This window comes from Maniola jurtina, chromosome Z (assembly GCF_905333055.1).
Source record: "Maniola jurtina chromosome Z, ilManJurt1.1, whole genome shotgun sequence".
NCBI lineage: Eukaryota > Metazoa > Arthropoda > Insecta > Lepidoptera > Nymphalidae > Maniola > Maniola jurtina.
The window spans coordinates 2,277,121-2,297,824 of record NC_060058.1 but is presented as its reverse complement, the minus strand read 5'-3'; the positions used below and the strand labels follow the sequence as shown (position 1 = coordinate 2,297,824).

The following is a 20,704-nucleotide window of genomic DNA, read 5'->3' as shown; positions in this document are numbered from 1 at the left end:
GGTAAAAAAAAAGATTCCGACAAATTGAGAACCTCCTCCTTTTCTGGAAGTCGGTTAAAAACGGGGATTTCGAACTCATGATGAGTCACGATGAGAAACGTCATGATTTGCCAACTAAATACAAAGATAGATACGTACACTATTTCCACGATATTTATGTGGAATAGTTAAACTAGTAGTCTCAATATCAATAGGTTAAAAAAACAGTTTGTCAATAAGACTTTAGCATAACGCATTTCGCATAGGGTAGCGAAACTCCAATATCTTAAGGAGTTAAATACATCAATCATTTCGTTATCGCATGCGAATGTGTCGATATGATATACAAGTTAAAGCTCAGGTTTCATAAGAATACAGAGAAGCTACCGTGTCAAAACACGCTCTCTATACGAAACCATCCCATCTTACTTATTAACCGACTTCAAAAAAAGGAGGAGGTTTTCAATAATCAATTTTTCAGTGATCTCGTGTGACGGCAGACATCACTGCAATTCTTGGAAACTAGAGCTTATCTATTAGTATCAGAAAGCTTTCGAAGCTAACTTGTTACGGCCAGCGAAGGATAAAACATAGAAGACGCTTTTCTAACTATTATCGTCAATCGAAAATAGAGGTTCCCATCGCTAAAAGGGTGACTTCAACAATTAAATTAGTTTACTCTCGATTCCTGTATATCATGTGACACTAGCCGTTACCGTTGCAGCGATTGGCTGACTCAAAGTGAAAGTTGCAAAGTTACAAATCGAATCAAAGATGCGTGCGGTAGAGTATAGAATTATGTACCGCCCACAACGGTTGAGTTTACGTCTTCTATGTTTTATCCTTTGTTGGTTACGGCTGAAACCGAAGTAAACTAAATGCTACACGACTTTTATTATTATAGTAGATTACAACAGCTGGTATTAGTGGTATTCTAGTCTGATCAAGTTTGATGCTTCCTCTAACTTTGCAACCTATTTTGATACAGCGAGCACCTAGGCGTAATCGTATTAAACTTAAAACGCCGATCTCAAACAGAAATAAATAATAATTTTGCCTTGTACTTCATAAAAGTTATGTATTCTTGAAATAATTGTAGCGAACAATCAAAAATATGTGTACTAAAGATTTACATTATAAACATAGATATTTTATGAACAAAAAAATAACAATTTTAGTAACGACGCAATTGTACACGTAATTGTTATGATATATCTACATGTTTTTGCTCAAAAATATTAGTATTAAGGAAACGATGACAAAGTATTCAGACTATAGTTTTTAAGTAGTTACTTCTGTATACTTAGTTAACTTAAGTAAAACATTCAAATCCTAGAGGGTAAATAGGTATTGGGCGCTTTTCCATTGGACGGCCCGGCGACGGCTTTTTAACGGGAATGACTCGTATGACATGTGATTCCGCTCGTCAGTCTAGTACTATCGTTAGCAGCGACGCTAATACAATTCAATTGTTGTTTGAAACAACGCGCGACAGCACCACGAAGCGACGGCTTCAAATCTAACGCAACTTCTAGAAGTTGTAGTATAAGGAACTGTATGACGGTATTCACTTATTCATTCTCATTTCACGAATTGTATAATATATCACCGTGAAATTGAAAATACCGTTAGAATATACCGTTCCTCTTCACGAAAAAAGAAGGGTGCTAAAATTTATAGCATATTATCACCGCGTTGAAGGCCTAGACATCGGCGTCCTAGTCTAGAGTCTATAGAGTTCGATCTTGGACAAGCACCTGTAATTTTTCGGAATTATGTGCGTTATAAGCAGTTAAGTACTATCAAGAAATCATGACGAAACCGGCATGCCTGAGAGGTCTCCATCATTTTCTCAAAGATGTGCGAAGTCTACTAATATGCACTTGACCAGCGTTGGGCTCTTACTCTGACAGGAGATCCGAGCTCAATAGTGATGTAGGGATGGGTTGATGATGATTTTGATATAGAGTTCCTTATACCTACAACTTGCATTGTGTAACTTCTTGCCGGACTAGCTGTTCCGCGTTGTGTTTGTTTCAGACTTTATGCGCCGCGTCGTAAGAGACAATGGAAAAGCACCCATTTTATTGACTGATTAATGTTAGTTATGTTTTTTATCAGTCAGAATTACGCTAGTTAATAAGTGCCTTACAATATTGTGATAATTTTCATGTATCTTAGGTAGGTGTATAAATTAATAGACCCCATTTTGTATTTACTATAATATTATCTTAATTTACAGACATGCTAGAAATCATCTTTATGTATTAACACATACTAGGTCTTAGGCTGACTATTCAATAAAATAAGTTCACTTAAATAGTATTGAAATGAGAATTAATACAGATTACTGAAAATGATTAAACTAATTAAAATAAACAAGTATCCTACGTGTTATTAGGGAATATAATGGGAATGCAGACGAAGTAATATATATAGTCTATGGAATGCAGGGTTTTCTTTGGAATGCTGTTATATGACAGAAATGGCATTTAAAGTAAAAATGGATTTTTCTCAGAACATTTGTTTTAAAACATCGGGATATGAATTTAAAATGAGCGTCCTCCAAAGTAGTCGAAACAATAAAACAACTGTTTCCATCGGCAGAAAAAGCTGCATTTTCAGGGTTCCGTATCCGAAGGATGCCAACGGGACCCTACTACTAAGCCTTCACTGTCCGTCCATCTGTCAGCAGCAGCGGGCTGTATCTCAGGAACCGATATAGGAAGAGAGTTGAAATTTTCACAGTGTGTATTTCTATTGTCATTAAAACAACAATTAATAAAAAACCAAGATGGGAAATTTTAAAATGGCGACCATGCAAATTGTTTTCTTTTTTAAAATAGGTACATAGTGTTATATCTTGTATTATAGTGCGAAACTCTTCGAGTGCGACTCCAACTCACACTTGACCGGTTTTTGTTAAATACAGTGACAGTGTAATAATATACAAATAACATTCGATCGCGGCCAGTGTTTTACGCATCGTTAAAACATCTTTAAACACATGGAAACGCTAATTGTTTGATCTAAAACGACCTTAACCGTAAATGACATAGGGTCGAAAATGTCCCGACCATTTAATAAAACAAAAAGTAATTAATAGGGGGCTATAGGACAAACGTAGCCACCTGTGACCCGTTATAGTTCGAGGAACGGAACTTAACCCTCAAACGCGTCGGGTCACTTGAGCTATAACAATTCCTTACTACAAAAACTCTACATTGTATAATATGAGTAAAACAAAGGCATGACGTGTTATTTGTTGCCGTTTATTTTGCTACATTTTTTAGGGTTCCGTACCTCAAAAGGAAAAACGGAACCCTTATAGAATCACTTTGTTGTCTGTCTGTCCGTCCATCCGTCCGTCGTGTCTGTCAAGAAAACCTACAGGATACTTCCCGTTGACTTAGAATCACGAAATTTGGCAAGTAGGTAGATCTTATATCACAAGTTAAGGAATAAATCTAAAAACCGTGAATTTGTGGTTCATCATTAAAAAAATTAAAATGTGTTGCAATTTTCACAGTAAGGTAACTATATCACGTGGAGGGCTATATCTGTACATTCTAAAATAGATTTTTATTTATTTTTGTGCATAATTGTTTTTGATTTATTGTGCAAAATGTTGGAAAAAATACTCGAGTACGGAACCCTCGGTGCGCGAGACTCGCACTTGGCCGGTTTTTTTTAAATTTATAGACTAGCGCTTGGCTCCAATCTGACCTGCAAGTGATGATGCAGCCAAGAAGGAGCACGCTAGCCTAGAAGATGCCTATTCACTCTTAACTTTAAGGTTAACCCATATTAAAATTGGAGGGGAAAACTGATGCTGGAAGGGTATTCCATATCCTAGCAGTTCGAATCAGAAATGAGGAGGCAAATCGTTTCGCACGTATCCGTGGCATTTCGACTGGTGTTCGTGGCATTTTACGTATGGGTGCAGACCTTGGCGATGGCTATACAATAATAAAAAGGTGAAGGAGGATGTAAGTATCCGTGGAATTTCGACTACCAACGTTTGTTTTACCAACCTTTCGAATTTCAGCCCACTTCTTTAACCATTGCTATTGCAGCTATTGAGGATAAATAACTAGGCATATTTACAATAACAAAACAAGCCATATAAGTGCTTGCAGTATGTTTTGTCATGTTAACTCAAGATGTTATCTATTATTGTGTATCATGAAAGCAATTAACCATTTATAGCAGGTCTACATTAATAAGGGTAAAAGGCTGAATTTTTTCAAGATAAGAACTAGGTTTGCCCCTATGTCTAATAGAGGATTATTTCATAGCGATAGCGAATTTTTATTCCTAAGTCCTAATTCTTTTGTGACACGAATATTAATTCAGGAACGATATTCTGTAGTTTTTTAGGGTTCCGTATCTCCACAGAAAAAATGAACCCTCATAGGATCACTTCGTTGTCTGACTGTCTGTCTGTCGTGTCTGTCAAGACCGCTCAGGTAAATCAAAACCTAAAGGGTATTTCCCATTGACCTAAAATCATGAAATTTGGTAGATAGCAATGTCTTACAGCAAAAGGAAAAACCGACAAAAATGTGGTTACATCACAAAAAAATCGATAAGTGTTATTTCTTGGACGATAATTATACGGATTACTTACTGTGCGATTAACTCGCACTTGACCGGTTTTTTAAATTAAATATGTAAATAATTACAATTTCCAAAAATATCATGAAATTATGACTTACTTAGTCACATGTTTTATATTTTTTTAACGCTATATTATAATATTCATTGGACCTACCTACTTATATTACAATAAGTAGGTACATAATCTGATTTTTCCATCGGTTTTTATTCAACACAATATTAACATTGAATTAATTAATCTATACCCTCTCACATTTTCATTTCGAAAGAGACAGACAGACATGGATTATAACTTTGTTTTTAGATATTCAAGACCATATCAAGAATAAGTCAAGTATGCATAATAATATCATTCAATACACATATTTCAAGGTTAAAATTAATTTGTTGTTGACAACATACTTGCATCTTTTTGAATGCATCTTTTGAGGCAACATACCAAAACCTTAATGTCGAGAATAAAAAGTAATAATTATAAACGGAACATGCAATTATCTTAATGATCTAGGTAGGTATAAAGATTGGGCAAGTGCGAGTCAAAACACGCATAAGGTAGGGTCCGTAGGGTTCCATGCTAGTTGCTAAAAGTTTGGCGGTCTTAGCGGGCGTTTATTAGGTACTTAAACTTGCTATATTGGGTTAATATACCTATATAAATGTAAAAAAATCTATAGTTCTAAACATATTGAAATATCTCATATTGAATTGTCTCAAAGAAAGGGGATTGTACGTCAAAAAAGACGACCGATTGGCAAAATTAAAACAATCTGCCTTTAAAAAAATAACATTTTGTTTATCACTCGAAGGGGTAAACCAAAATTTTTTTTGACTCTCACTTTTCATGTTCAGGACGTATCTTGAATAATCTTTATCTATACTTCTATGCTTATAAAGAGAAAAGATTTGTTTGTTTGTAATCGATAAACTCTGAAACTACTGAACTGATTTTAATAAGTACCTAATTAATTAAATCATAACCCTTCCTTTTGGCTTTGCCGCAGTCGGGTAAAGAGTTCATTGTATTACGGAACCCTAATAAAATAAATTATATTAACGAGCGAATATTCTGTATCGTTTTTTACTTCGTGCTGGACTAAAGTATCGAAATGTTGAGTTTAAAAAATAAGTATTTTGCTTCATTAATTAATAACCGCAGCACCACCGTTGCAGCGACCAGCAAAAAGCTGTAATGGACATTGTTGTTACCTGTAGGGGTCAATGTATTGCCGTTATCATCCAATGACCAATTTACATTGAATAATAAATACCCTCAATAAAAAAACCGGCCAAGTGCGAGTCAGACCCGCGCACCGAGGCTTTCATACTCGGGTATTTTTTCCGACATTTTGCACGATAAATCAAAAACTGTTATGCAAAAAAATAAATAAAAATTTGTTTTAGAACGTGCAGCTAAAGCCCTTTCATATGATACCCCACTTAATATAGTTACCTTCCTTTAAAAATTGAAAATACATTATTTTTTCATGAACACATTTCAATATTTTTTTTTGTAAATTCTTCTTCTTTGTATTCTAGAATATTTAGGAATATGAAATAAAGCCGTGGTTGCTTTTCCCTGTAAAATAAATATCCACGTGCACATAGTCGCCAAACCCTTTTCATCTTGAGAATTATAGTCTCGTACTCAGTAATGGACCGGCGATGGGTTCATAATGATGATGATATTATCTATATATTATAATAATAGTATATCAAATTACGATCGAGCGAAGCCGGGCGGATCAGGTAATAAATAAAACGCCAACGTGCAAACATAACTTTATATTGGCCCAGTGCCTTGGCCCAATACGCTGGCCCAACAATTCTTGTACTTGGGTAATAAAGATAAAATAGAAATAATTATTATAATTAAAACTGCAGCTTATATTCAGATAAAATCAAATTCCGTCTGTAATTGCGCACACAATCCGCCAATAGCCACTGTATGTAGGGTTACCAGACGTCAGGATTTGTCGTGAGATGTCTGGATTCTTAGACACTTATCATAAACTCCGGTTGGAAGGTTAGGATTTTCAAATTCTTGAATATTCGATGACATTCTACGGATTCTACTTCATTATAATATCCTGATCCCAATAATGATATTATAAAGTAGCTTATGGACGCAACTCCGTCCACGTGGATTTAGGTTTTAAAAAATCCCGTTGGAACTCTTTGATTTTTCGAGATAAAAGTTAAGTTATATTACTCTCTAGGACTTTAGCTATACGCATGTTAAAAATCACGTCAATCCATTGAGCCGAGATTGAAGGACAATCCAACAAACAAACACACTTCTGAACACCTCCAACGTCACACTGCCGCCGCGCTATTGATTCTCCAGTCACACTTTCTAAACCTAGGTAAAAAAACCTAGGTAAGTTCTGTATACAATCAAAATACAATGATTTCTTCTAAATCTTTTTCTTCGGTTGATTGTTAAAAAAATCGGTCAAGTGTGAGTCGCACTCGCACACGAAGGGTACCGTACCTTCGTACGAAATGACACTTATTAATTTTTGTTTTGTGATGTAATTATTAATAATGCCCAATTAATCACGTTGCCCGTAACATAACCACAAATTCACGGTTGTCGGATTTTTCCCTTTACTTGTGCTGAAAGACATTGCTAGTTGCTAGCTACCATATTTCATGATTCTAAATCAATGAGAAGTACCCTATAGGTTTTTATTGTCATGACAGACAGACAGACACAAACAGACAATGATGTGATCTTATCCCAGCAAAAGTTCCTTTTTTCTCTAGAGATGAAACCCTAAAATAGTTTTTCTTAGTTCCAGAAAAAATGTTTATTGAGTTGAAAGAGTTTTGATCTAGGGGTGCGATATGTTGCACAGATCATCACAGGCCGCTGAAGTCAGCCTTGTACTCCAGACTTTTCAATTTTACACCTGGTGACCCTAACTGTATGTAATTCAATGTGTAGACGTAACACAATTATAATAATATTGAAATATGGAACCACGGAACACTTGCAGCGATTGCGATTTTAATTAAGATAATATTAATTTAGCGAAATCGGATCTTCTATCTCGTAAAAGTTAGTATAAATGAGCACTAAAAACTTGAATGAATATGTATTATTACTCATAGGTACTTAAATTAAGAATCTAGCTAAACATTTTTTTCCTAATTTCAAGGGGCGTATTTTTGAAGATTCCCGTTTGTTTGATCATACTCATGTCATGTATATATCTTGTGTGAGTTTTGCGGAGTTTAGAGAAGAGAAGTTACTTTGTACCATATTCTGGATTATAATAACAAATAATAAAATTACACAATAGCCGCCATAAAAATTAAAAAAAAATTAACAACATTATTTCTTGTACTATTTCGATTGAGGGTCTGACTCGCCAATTTTTTATTTATTTAAGAGTTTCTATTCGACGTTTTCTTGTTTCCGAATGGCTGAAACGATGCCTCTGTACTTTTTTCATTAAAATGGTAAGGAAAAGATGCGAATATTCTAAAACTATCTGATGTCCGCGACTTCGTCTCCGTGGATATATGTTTTTGAAAATCCCGTGCGAGCTCATTGATTTTCCGGGATAGTAGCTTGTGTGTTAATCCAGGGTATACTCTATCTCCATTCTAAATTTCAGCCAATTTCGTCCCGTAGTTTTTGCGTGAAGGAGTAACATCCATACATACAAACTTTCGCTTTTATAATATTAGTAGGATTAGTAGGATTTAGTTATAATCAGAATCAGTACATAGTCAGTGTAATAATTCGCACGAGCCGTAAGAGTCTCTACCTCAAAAGGAAAAAGGAACCCTTATAGGATCACTTTGTTGTCTGTCTGTCCGTCCGTTGCGTCTATCAAAAAAAACCCACAGGGTACTTCTCATTAACCTAGAATACTGAAATGTAGATGGATAGGTCTTATAGCACAAAAAAAAAACAAAAACCAAGAATTTGTGGTTAATCACAAAAAAAAATTACATTGTGTTCACGAAAAACTTAATTTGCTTAATCACACAGTGTTTTACATAAAAGTGTTAGGTACGTACATCTTGACATGACAGTACGGAACCCTTCGTGTGTGAGTCCGACTGGCACTTGACCGATTTTTTCTTTGTACCGCGAAAACAGTTGCAACAAAATACTTAATTATGTTTTATAACGGTGTATAAATTAGGGGAAACAGACACATGGTTGATTGTTTACCAGAAATAATTACATGCGAGCCACCTGTTCCGCCTTTGAATATGCCGCAATTATGTAGGTATGTTAGTAAGAAGAATTACGACTGGACGTGTGCCCTAGTTGCGAAAGTTGATTGGAGGACCAACAATATGCGCTAAACGGGGTTTGGAATTTTATGATTTTTAAGTTTCTGGTCTGGTCTGTTAGGAGGCTTCGGCCGTGGCTAGTTACCACCCTACCGGCAATGCTGTACCACCATACGATTTAGCGTTCCAGTACGATGCCGTGTAGAAATCAAAGGAGTATGTGTTTATTGAAAACTGCCTTTACCCTTCCAGGTTACTGATGGAACAACGTTGACATTAAGTTCAGATCTCCAATAGAGGACAACTTTGTTTAAAACTAAAGTTTAAATATAGGTGCCTACATAGCAATTTATGATTTATTCATCTAGAATTTTCCATGTCAAGAATTGGTCTTAAACTGCTACGTACAAGTAGTTCCTACTTAGAATAGTCAACCAGGAACTCAATAGATCAACAAACTTCTGTGAAAATTTCAAAGTACTCGTAAAACCCGCTGTACGTACTATTTCTACTAGCATTTCTTATGCTAACAATTTCGTCTTAAAAACTCCACTTTTAGCTAATATTGCTCGAATTATATCTCGTATAATATTTATAATTGAGAAATAGATATCGATATTAATTTTTTAAAAAATCACTCCACTCTAACATTAGTTTTGATTACAAAAGAAGGAATGAAAAATATTTTGAATAAAATAAATGCATATTTTTTTTGTTTCTGGACATATTTAATACTGACAGTACTTGTGTATAAATCGGGAAGAAAGTTATAAATAGCCGTAAGCAAGTAGATTTTTATAATCTTGCTTTCTCTATGAGTACCTACTTCCTCATTTATCACATACTTAGTTTTTTTATCAAAATATTACAATAAAACTTAAAGCTGGCTCTGTCTAATAACTATACAAATCATGCCCGCGTGGAATGATGCCAAGTATACTGGCTGCATTTCCGCACTGGACAGCCAGGCTGATCCGTTACGTAAAAAATGGGCCAGCCCTTCTGTCACTCGATGAGGCTATTTACATTTTACCGCGATTACATATAATCGCGGTAAAATGTCTCGTAATGTTTTGCGAGACATGCCTAAATGTTAAATGCCTAGATCTGAAATTATTGCCATTGACTTAAATAAAAGAATGGTCAGCCTAAGTTATTTGTGTGATTTCTCCATTGACATAAAATTGCAATCATACATATTATATTGATTGCTAAGACTTTATTTACTGTGATTTTTATGTATAAAAAATAAAAATAGATATTGCTAAGAATATTAGAATTTTCGGTTAGATTTTTTCGTGGATTGCCGTAGCGTGGCACGTAAGTATTTTTTCAAAATGTTCTATAAACTGAACTTTATATTATCTATGTTACGTACGACGAAGGGACGTCGCTGCACTTCGTCTCTGCGCTATTATGCCTTGAGCTTTAGATACTACCATAGAAAAGTTATAATAAGAATACTCCTAGATTGTTTACTATGATTATATTAATCATTAAACTCGATGAAAATAATTAATTAAGTAGTATTATTAACGCATATTATTACGGGGAAACTAAATGCACATTGTTGACGTTCTAACCCGTCGTCATACCATCCGCATTCTCCTTTTAATTCAATTCTAACTTAACGTTACTATGATATGCAAAGTCTGGAATTAAAAAGTATCAGCGGTGATTAGTATCGATTGACATATCAAAGAAAGTGTCCCATTAATTATATAATTGACTCAATAGAAACTTTTCTGCTATTGATTTTTCATATTAGCTAGCCTGTCTGATATATTAGCTGGTTCTAAAACGCTTTTCGTATATTAAGTTAGATAGATTAAAAATATGATTTGTTTTTTCTTTCGTTTTTTTTATTTTCTTTTTCCTTTAATTTGTTACTGTAAAAAGTTGTATTATTTTGTGTAAAAGTTAAATGCTGCACATTCTGTCATAAATAAAATTTTGCCTCCAGATAGACCTGTGTTTTATTTATTCTAATGCTCTGCTAATATTTTTTTAATTATAGATTTTCCAGAGGTCAGTACTTAGGTTTTTTTACCTGTTATTATTGCATGCTTAATAAATTTGTGAACATTAAAAATAGAGAAACCATAATATCTATTTATATGCAAGATGGTGTCGGTAGATAACTTTAATTTTCTTATGAGCTCAACACGTTTCGTAATTAAGTACGTAATTAAAAAGAGCAAGAAGTCTAAGATAAAAATGTAACGTTATTTATCGACACTTGCGGAAATATTTTCATTATTTTAGAAGTTTCTCTACAAGGATGAGTCTATACTACCAAGATACATGTTATAAAACTTTTTTGTTGTATAACGTAACAACTTTGTAGTTTTGTCTACATTTCAACATTTTTACATAAAATGTCGCGTTCACAACGTAAATATACAATTTTATAACAATACAATATACAATTATTACCGTGTTATACAATTTTATAACATGTTTTACAGTTAGATTCAGCCTATTACATATTTTGTGACAAAATGTATTTTTTATAAATTGTGATAGTTTAGAAATGAATCAGTATTGTTTTTAATTTAGTGTGATTAATGAAATAAAATAATATCCTTTTCAATCCAAAGGCTGTTATTCTAGTCATGTTTTTATGCCTATAATCTTCTGCCTATGAGTTTTCTGCGTGATTTAAGTTGTTTTCCTGGAATAAATTGTATGTATCCAAGACACAAGCTATCTCTGTGTCTGATTTCGTTGAAATCAGTTGAGTAATTTAAGAGTAAAGAGTAAAAGTAACAATCAAAAGGACACAATTAAAGTTTTAAAATATTAGTACAAATTTTGCTATGCCAATTTTATTTTCAAAATATATGAACACGAGCCTTTTCATTTTCAGCAGATAGCTACCAGTACCAGCTGCAGTCCATGTGGCAGAAATGCTGGAACACCAACCAGAGTCTCGTCCACAACCTAAGGTTCCGCGAGCGTGGGCCTCTGAAGTCCTGGAGACCAGAAACCATGGCCGAGGCTATATTCTCAGTACTGAAGGAAGGGCTATCTCTCTCCCAGGCTGCGAGGAAATACGACATTCCGTACCCAACATTTGTGTTGTACGCAAACAGGGTGCATAACATGCTGGGCCCAAGCGCGGACGGAGGTGCAGGTATGTCACATTTGGTGTACTCGGACGGTGGCAAATGAATATTGTATCGTGATTGAGAAGATCTTTGGTATGGTCTTACACAAGGGGCTATTGTCCGCGGAGGTTGTGTGTGTTATGCGATGCACTCTTAGTGATTCAATTCTTTATTCTGAGAGATCTGGGCTCGTCTTGAACTGAATCGTTTTACCCGGTTGAATATTCAACGTTTAAACCAAATATTGTCAATGTTTTTAAATATATCAATAACAAAAATATTAGATATCCTAAACTTCAGCTGTCACTACTAATATTATAAATGTTAAAGTGTGTTTGTTTGTTGGTTTATCGTTCAATTACGTCGCAACCGGGCAAAGGATTGACGTGATTTTTTGTATGGGTCTTTGCACTTTTTATCCCGGTTTCCACGGGATTTTTAAAAATCTAAATCCACGCGGACAAAGCCGAGGACATTAACTAGTACACTGATAACTTGAAATCTCTATTTGAAAAGTCTATTTGAAATCTTAATCGTTGAATTAAATTAAGAGTTGCTATTAAAAAACTAAGTCGTGATTTTCGACTTTCATTACTTGCATAACATTCGACAAATAACAAATAACTGATTACAGATAGATAGATTTTTTTGAGTTTTGGCTGTTTTAACTCTTGACTTTTATAGATTTGTAAAGTCTTCAAACTAACGGTCGGACCAAGCTACCCAAAAACTGGCCCAAAACTTTACAAGGAATTTCTCGATTACAACATTCATTTGCCATCCGCTAAGCCTTTGACACGGGTTTCTGATTGAATTTGGCGTCGATGCAGATTTTTGTTTAGCCTACCACTGTCGTATCTAAAGCATAGGTACCTATGTGCTGACTTCGTAGACAAAATACTTTGTAATAAAATACGGTGATTTAATCTTATACCTAGTTTTAAACAATGTTCATCATATATCATAATTAGTTTAGAATCATTGTACTTAATTGACTCCAAGGCACAGTCAGAAACCTGTGAATCATTTCATATTCTTGTACAGTTCTTGTATCTACTCTTCGTAGTAATATGATCGACATGATAATGAATTGCGTGTTTTAATGAATGGTTCGATGGACAAAAAGTCTGTTGAACTGTTGTACTCTCTCTCTCATACGGTAATAAGTCAAGAAAGAGAAAACAATAGGTCGTTACGAATGACCATATCAGGCAGAAAAGGTTGATTAATATTATCACGCAATTCTTACTTCATGTTGTTAATGTATAAGTTAATTAATTATTGGAAATTAATTAATATAGTTAATTATTTATTACCTAATGCATAGCGAACTGTTTTTATGTATGTGCGAATGTTAACTAGATTAAGACTTCCTTTAGTTTAAAATGTTATGCTTCTGCGATTTTTATACATATCCTGAATATGTAAACGACCTGCCCATGACTTTTCCACTATGAACGATAGATAAGAGCCGCGTTACGTATTCGTCGTCATTACAACCGAAAGACAAGCACTATTAGGCCTATTTCTCATGCAAGGATTGCGACAGAACCAGGGCCAGCCCAGCTCCGTTTCGCCAGTGTCGCCAGCATGCGAGACTCCATTTCGGCGCTCCCTAGTTTATATTTATACAGAATAGGTGCTTATAAAATTTATTCATATAATTAATACATCTGAAAAGTGAAAATCAAATACATTTTTATTTTTTTATTTGGATCAACAAACAGTAGCACGCAGCGCTTAAAAATAATACATTAGAATAATACAGTAATACCTACTTTACGTACTACCCACTACGTTACATAGGCATCTAGTACAATTGATAAAGTGGTGTTATTGTTATTTAGCCAAAATAGAAAAAGTAGTACCTACTATAAATGAATAATTTACACTTCAAATAATAAAATATGGGAAACTGCGAGCGGAGCGAGCGCAAAATCTTTTTAAACATTACCTAGCCTTCTAGTCTGTTTTTGAGTCCGTTTCGGTACCCCCCAAATAAAATCACAAATTGACAAACAGCGTGATTTGATATCTATTCAACTAATTAATAAATTATACTAAACTGTGTAAGTGTAATAAACTATAAAATTAATTTTGTTTAAACTAAAGCAACAAGTTACAAATACGCAAGCATAAAATTGTTTCATAAATATTGTCCAAGTGGTGCGCATTTTGAGTCAGCGCAGTGCGGTCCCCTGTGCACACCTGGGCTGGGCTGGGCTGCACCGCTTTTATCCAGCCGCTCCCCACGACTCGCATGAAACCGTCCATCTGCTGCTTTTGGGACCCCAATGTCAAATTATTTTGCATCGCCTGGTGAACAGGAAAAACAGCACCTACCTAGCATAAAGGCAGTCGAGTTAAAGGCATTACAGCGCCGCGCCCTGAGGCTTTCGTCGAGCCATAGGTATCTTAGTTGAGTGGAGAGCGGAGCGATGCGCGGAAATCAAATGTATGGAAGAGTATAGAATCATTCACGGCTAGAGCGGCGCGAATTGCGGTAGCGTGGCATGCTCCGTAGTATATCTCTTTCATTATCAGAACCCGATAGAAAACATACGCGTTGCTTACGTCGGCCAAGTCAGAGTCAAAGTCAAAGTTCAAATTGTGTTCTATTGTACACTTTCTGATTGTCAAACAATGATGTAGTGGTGATTATTTATTACTTTAACTTAAAACTAAAGCTACGAGGATCCCAAACGCACCCAAGTCTGAGAAGAGCCAAGCCAGACGTAGGAACATCTCATTGCATGGTCTTGGGACTCAGTCTTCATTACTTTTTATTTACTCGTCGCGCTATAATATAATTACCTTGCATAGCGGAAAGGTCATGGACAAGCCAGTGTATTAGTCATTACCGATGAAGTTGTCGATTTTTATACAAAACCTTTTTATTTTCTACGTACTTTTGCCTATTTCAGCTTTTTGTTATTCCGCTAACTTAAATGTCATAAAAATTATTGATAATCGTTTAACAGGGCTCTCTCCGTCACTCGCTTCATACAATCGTAGTTCCAATTTCATTTGAATATTAAGCAGCCAAAGTCCATGAAATTTTGCAGACATATTCTAGAAACTAATATCTGTGTCTGTGGTGTTTAAGATTTTTCTTACATAATTTTTCTTACATGATTGTATTTACATAATTCTTACAACTATTTACATTGTATTCTTAGCGCCCTAAAGTCTTGGCGACTTGTCTGGGCGCTGCACATTCCTCTAATAATTAATTATGAAATACGGGTGAGACTACAAGTACACAGTACACTCAATACAATATTATGTCGGTATAAGATATATGCAAGGTAGACTTTAACAGAAATCTGGAAAAACACAGACATAGGTATTAGTTTCTAGAATATGTCTGCAAAATTTCATGGACTTTGGTTGCTTAGTATTCAAATGAAATTGGAACTACGTTTGTATGAAGCGAGTGACGGAGAGACCCCTCTTCCTATGTATTTTGAAAAGTAAGGATATGAAAAACTGCAACTTCATATTTCGTACGATTAAGATTTTTATTTGGAGAAATGCACCTTGAAACGCGTGGACATAGTGTAACTTCGTATTTACCTACTTCGAAATTATTTGGAGGAACGACATCCTCTTTATAAGACATACCAAAGAACATTGCTAAACTCCGAGACGAATTTGGTATTGTTCAAGAAACTCCCATAAACTTTTGTGAAGACATAAATTATCGCGCAAGTTAATATGTCAAAGATTTTGGGAGATAAAATCCCTCCATACTTTTCTCCATGTGTATATACGAGTTTAAAGACTATAATAGACTAAATTTCTGTCTTGACAAATGAACAAGAGACATTGGAGAAGTTGTGCTTTGTCAGTTCACGCTTTACGGTTGTGACTCGTTCCAGATTTGAGACCCAAAGGTCGCGGGCGACCGCAACGCATCCTGCTGGGCGTGTGGCCCGATGAGCACATCCGTGGCGTGATCCGCGCCGTCGTGTTCCGCGACTCGCACGCTGCGCACGCCGCCCACGCTACGCATCACATTAAGGAGGAGGTGCTCCCCGTCTATCCTGCTATCACGGTCAGTATTGCGCTCACCCCCTCCCGACTCGAATTCTTTTCCCCGATAAAACTTCGTCTAACAAAACCCTCCTTTATTGTTCATGCGTTTGATTCATTGCTTTTTAATGACCTCCATATTCCTTGTGCTAATGCGAACATGCCCGCGAATTGCAGTTGTGATTGGCTGCGCGATTATCAACGTTTTATATTTCATTGGAGTTTTCGGAGCCATTTAGATATAGATGATAATTTGTTTGTTTTTCCAGTATATATTTCGGTCTGGTAGCTTTGCGAAAGTATTTGGAGGATATTAATGGGTTCTCATGCCGGCGGATGCGTGTTACAGGACGGCATGACGGCGGTGCAGAACGCGTACCCGGTGCCGTGCGGCAACGGGCGCGAGGGCGGCGTGTCGCCCAACGCCGCGGCCGCCGCCGCCGTGGCCGCCGTGGCGCACGGCCTGCGCCGGCAGATGTGCAACATGGTCGTGGCCGCGCAGAGGCCGCCCGACCATCCGCAGCACCTCGGGCTGCCGCCGATGCCGCTGCAGTCGCCGCGCCTGCCCTCGCCGCTCTCCGCCGGCTTGGAGTCGCCACTCTGCTCGCCGCCGCCGCCCGGCCACGCGCTCGAGCCCCCCAAGCCCTCCGACCCGTTCCGACCCTTCGCCTCGCCACGTCCTGACAGCCGCTACAGCGAACGCGACGTCGTCGCGGAGATAACTGACATGGGGCCGCCTAAGACCCCGATCTCGATGACAAAGAACGGCAAGGAGCTGTCGTCGCCGCTGCCGGTCAAGATGGAGCCGCCGCCGGCGGAGGCGCGCGCCGAGAACATCTGAAGCGAGGCCGCGGGCGCGGCGCCGGTGCACGCGCCGGTCGGCGTTCCGCCGCCGCTGCCCGCTTACCCGTACTTCGTCCCCAATCGCAACTCCGTCGGCTACTTCTGAAGCGGAGCGAGTGCGCGGGACGGGCGCGGAGCGGGAGCGGGGCGGCCGCCGCGACGCCCGCGCCGCTCTCGCTTCGACGTGTCACAAGTATTTAATCATGAAATATGATTGTATTCGGCATTACTTTATTATATTTAATTAATTATTATTTAAAGTGGACTCGCTGTGCAATACATTGCTTGTTGTTTAGTTACGAATTTCGTATTATTATGAAGGATTATTTTTAGTTTAATTACCTATTATATTTAGTTTTTGTATACATCGTTTGTTTATGTATGTTTCGATTACACATTTAAGTATATAACTATGTTTTGCTAAGTACGTAGGAGGCGCAGAGCGCGGGAGAGCGCGCGCGCGACGTGCCCGCGCGCTCTCCCATAGGACTAATATTACGTGTAAGCTTATAACGACTTAGATCCATCTGTGAACGTAGAGATATCAAAATTGAAAACATTTGGCCGGATTCAAAAGACTGTTTGGTATACCTATTCATTATAAATCAGCTACCTACATACATTTTATGCGTAAGGCAAAATCATGAATATAAAATTAGCCCTAGTTGTATGTTAAAATTAAAGCATAGATGTATGTTTCATTTTATCGTGAGGTCGATGTCAATTTCTCTATAGCAGGATAGCGGTGTTGTTGCTTGCGGCTTTCCCCGGGCGCCTCGGCCGCGCGGCTCGCGGCTCTCGCCCGCGCGGCTCTATACGAGTAGACTTAGAGATCGCCAAATGTAACATAGATGTATCTTTAGCCAGTAGTGATTGTTCCAAATGTTAGGCTAATTAGAGTTCGGGGCTCGACCGACCTCTCAGCATTAACTTAAACTATCATATCGATGTCGTTCAGCTTCCTGTGTCTCTAAAGTTCCTCGTGCCTATCAAGCTACTCTATTTAGCGATTAGATAACAAACGGCCGATCGCAACACTAATCTTACGTTGACTCGTCTCGTCTCCGTCGACTATTCAAACTTCGAGCTACATCTTCATGGAATTAAAAATACCATCTAACGTTCTAATCAAAATGAAAAATTTAACTGCGCTTTCCAATGTCTATTGCCAATACTAAAATAGATTTTAAGAACTTATTTATAGTATGTACCTACCCACTAGTGTTGCGATCGCAAAAAATTTCAAAAAACATAATTGTGTATCGATGTTATTGTTGTAAAAGATCATTGGTTAATGTAAGGAGGAACATCGGCTTGTCCATTTTAGTTTTAGGAGCACCAAAATCGCCAAGCATTCGACGTATTTTACATCATTCGTCTGCTAACCTACCTATTGCGTAGCTCTAGATTATGTCTACATTTCAATTAACTTAGATTAGCTGTGTAACTTATTCGTAGCATTTAGTATTCTCGCCAACGACGCGACTCCGACCCGCGGCCGTCGACGACACGACAGTTCGACGATTGCCACAGCGAGCGAGCGTAACAGGAGCTCATAGTCGTTGGCGCGAATACATATTATAAGGTGTATATGTACAAATTTGTTTTAACACCTTCCTGTTAAAAAGTTATTTTATTACACACTTTCGGCGGGAAAAATTGTAGTGTACTGATCTTCTTGCCGCAAGGGTATACCATGATTTAGATATTGTTGGCGGACATTCGTTGGCGTTATCACATATAATATTGAAGGGGAGGGTGGGCCGCAGCACGCGGGCGAACACTTTAGAACACACACTTTAGATATCGAATTGATACAACTTTTCCATCAGTGTCAGCATCGAAGATACAAAGTATAAATGTGCGTGTAGAGATGTTCTAGGCAAACAAAAGAGTGATTTCGCGCTCAGTTCGCTCGCCTCGCTACGCGGCCCGCCGCACGAGTCTCGTCGCAGAACTAGCTCGAGAAGCATGTTAAAAATAAGTCTTCAAGTGGCCTTGATATCTCACTATTGTTTGGAATTTGGATTATCTGGTTCGGTTAAAGTTTGGAAATTAGTGTATAAAAAGAGACCAAATTATTAAAAAGACATTTGCGATTCAGATCTAGTGTTGATGAAACTTTTGGCTATCCTTTTGGAAATAAAGTTAACTATAGGAAAATTAAAAAAAAAATATATAAACGGCCTATACGTTTCGGATGAATTGCGTAAATTTGGTAAATGTTACTACGCATATTTTCTATTGTGTAAGTTTAGGCTAATGTGTTCAAAAAGTAAATTAAAATTTTTGAAAAAAGTAGAAAGTGCCTTCCAAATTTTTGACCACGGTAAGTGTTGGAACGGGTGCGGCGATGATCGGCTGGAAGCGGCCCGTGGCGGCGCGGCGCGGCGTGCCGGCGGCCCTGCGGCCCTGCGGCTCTGCGGCTCGTGCGTCGACGCGCGGGCGCGTGCGACTGCGGACGACGCGCCTCGCCGCCACTCGACCGCACTGTACGTGCTTAACTATAAAAAGTTAGACTAATAAAAATTCAAAATTATTATATAAAAAATTAAAATACATATGACTATTATATAGTAAAAAATATACTAAAAATTATATATTTGGCCGATGTGGTATTACCCTGACAGGCAAGCGTTAGCTGACTATTCGGCATCAAAATTGACTCTATTATATTTTTTTCTTTACAAATAAATAATTAACAAAAATCGGAAAACAATGCATACATGCAATGTGCCATTTGTTTGAACTGATTACGTTCGTTTTTGTATCACACTTGGATTTTGTAGTTATAATATTATAAACATTAATTAATTTATTGTACTGGATTGAAAGTATACATTTCGATTACATAAAGTATAAGTGACTATATTATTTTCACGATAGTTAAGTAAAGATTACTAATTGTATGTAGTAATATCGTACCTACTCCTTACGAGGCCATTGTTTTGGTACTTTATTCCTGTTGAGACCCTTCGACTCTGACGGCACCCGCGTGCCTTGTATCGCATGACAATTTTTTCAAGTCCAGTATATTCTTTTGTGATAAAAAATGCATATAATTATATTTTTAATTATTGTAAAGAAGCCTTTTTGCAATATACTGCTACTATGTTTAAATAATTTTATTTATATAACTTATTAGTTAAAATCCTTCCGCCGTTTTGGGCTCAAAGTATTTAATTTCTTTACCTGCAGAGTAACCAAAAACTTTTTTTTTATCAATTGAAGTATTGTATTTTACACGTGACTGTTTAGTTGTAAGTAGTTTTCCCCGTGGGTTAAATTATCAAATAGAACATTTAAGATCATCATTTGCTTCTGAAAATTTTTGAAGCACAGAAATATTATTATTCTAAGTTGTTTTTACTATTCCTGTGTTAATTTTTGTTTCTATTTATATTTAAGTGGATTGCCACGTAAGATAACAAGTCTACATAATTTTTAACAGTTGGAATAAGCGCTTTCTATAAATTCGAATATAATTTTTCCTAGTCGGTATACTCCAATTATGTTCGTAGGTACATCTGGGTCCTATTTTTTTCATTTAAGTACTAAAACGCTAGCTAGGTACATAAAATCGTACAAATAAATGTTTTTATTTGTACTAAAATACAAATATATTATTCTACGTAGGGAGTGTAATAAAATACTTAAACCTACTTACTTATTTAAAAAATTTATTACGGGACTAACAAACGGACACTGTAATATGAGTATCAATCAATTTTTGAAGCACATATCTAGATCAAGACTATTTTTTGATATTTTTTTTAATGAACAAAATGCCTAAAACAGTTTTTTAAGAAAAATAACGTCTTCTAAACTTTTGAGACGCTTTTCAATATTCGGGGACAGAAAGC

The 20,704-nt window shown here is 36.8% G+C and overlaps 1 protein-coding gene across 1 annotated transcript in view; it reads left to right on the top strand.

Annotated features, from left to right (window-relative positions):
• Window positions 1–20,500, top strand: part of LOC123880351 (protein bric-a-brac 1-like) — a 398,185-nt gene extending 377,685 nt beyond the window's left edge. Inside the window, exons 3-5 of the mRNA XM_045928448.1 lie at window positions 11,723–11,989; window positions 15,845–16,020; window positions 16,348–20,500. Coding sequence (XP_045784404.1) covers window positions 11,723–11,989; window positions 15,845–16,020; window positions 16,348–16,839 — 935 coding nt within the window. The 3' untranslated portion in view covers window positions 16,840–20,500. The remainder of the gene's footprint in view (window positions 1–11,722; window positions 11,990–15,844; window positions 16,021–16,347) is intronic.
• The last annotated feature ends 204 nt before the right edge of the window (window positions 20,501–20,704 follow it).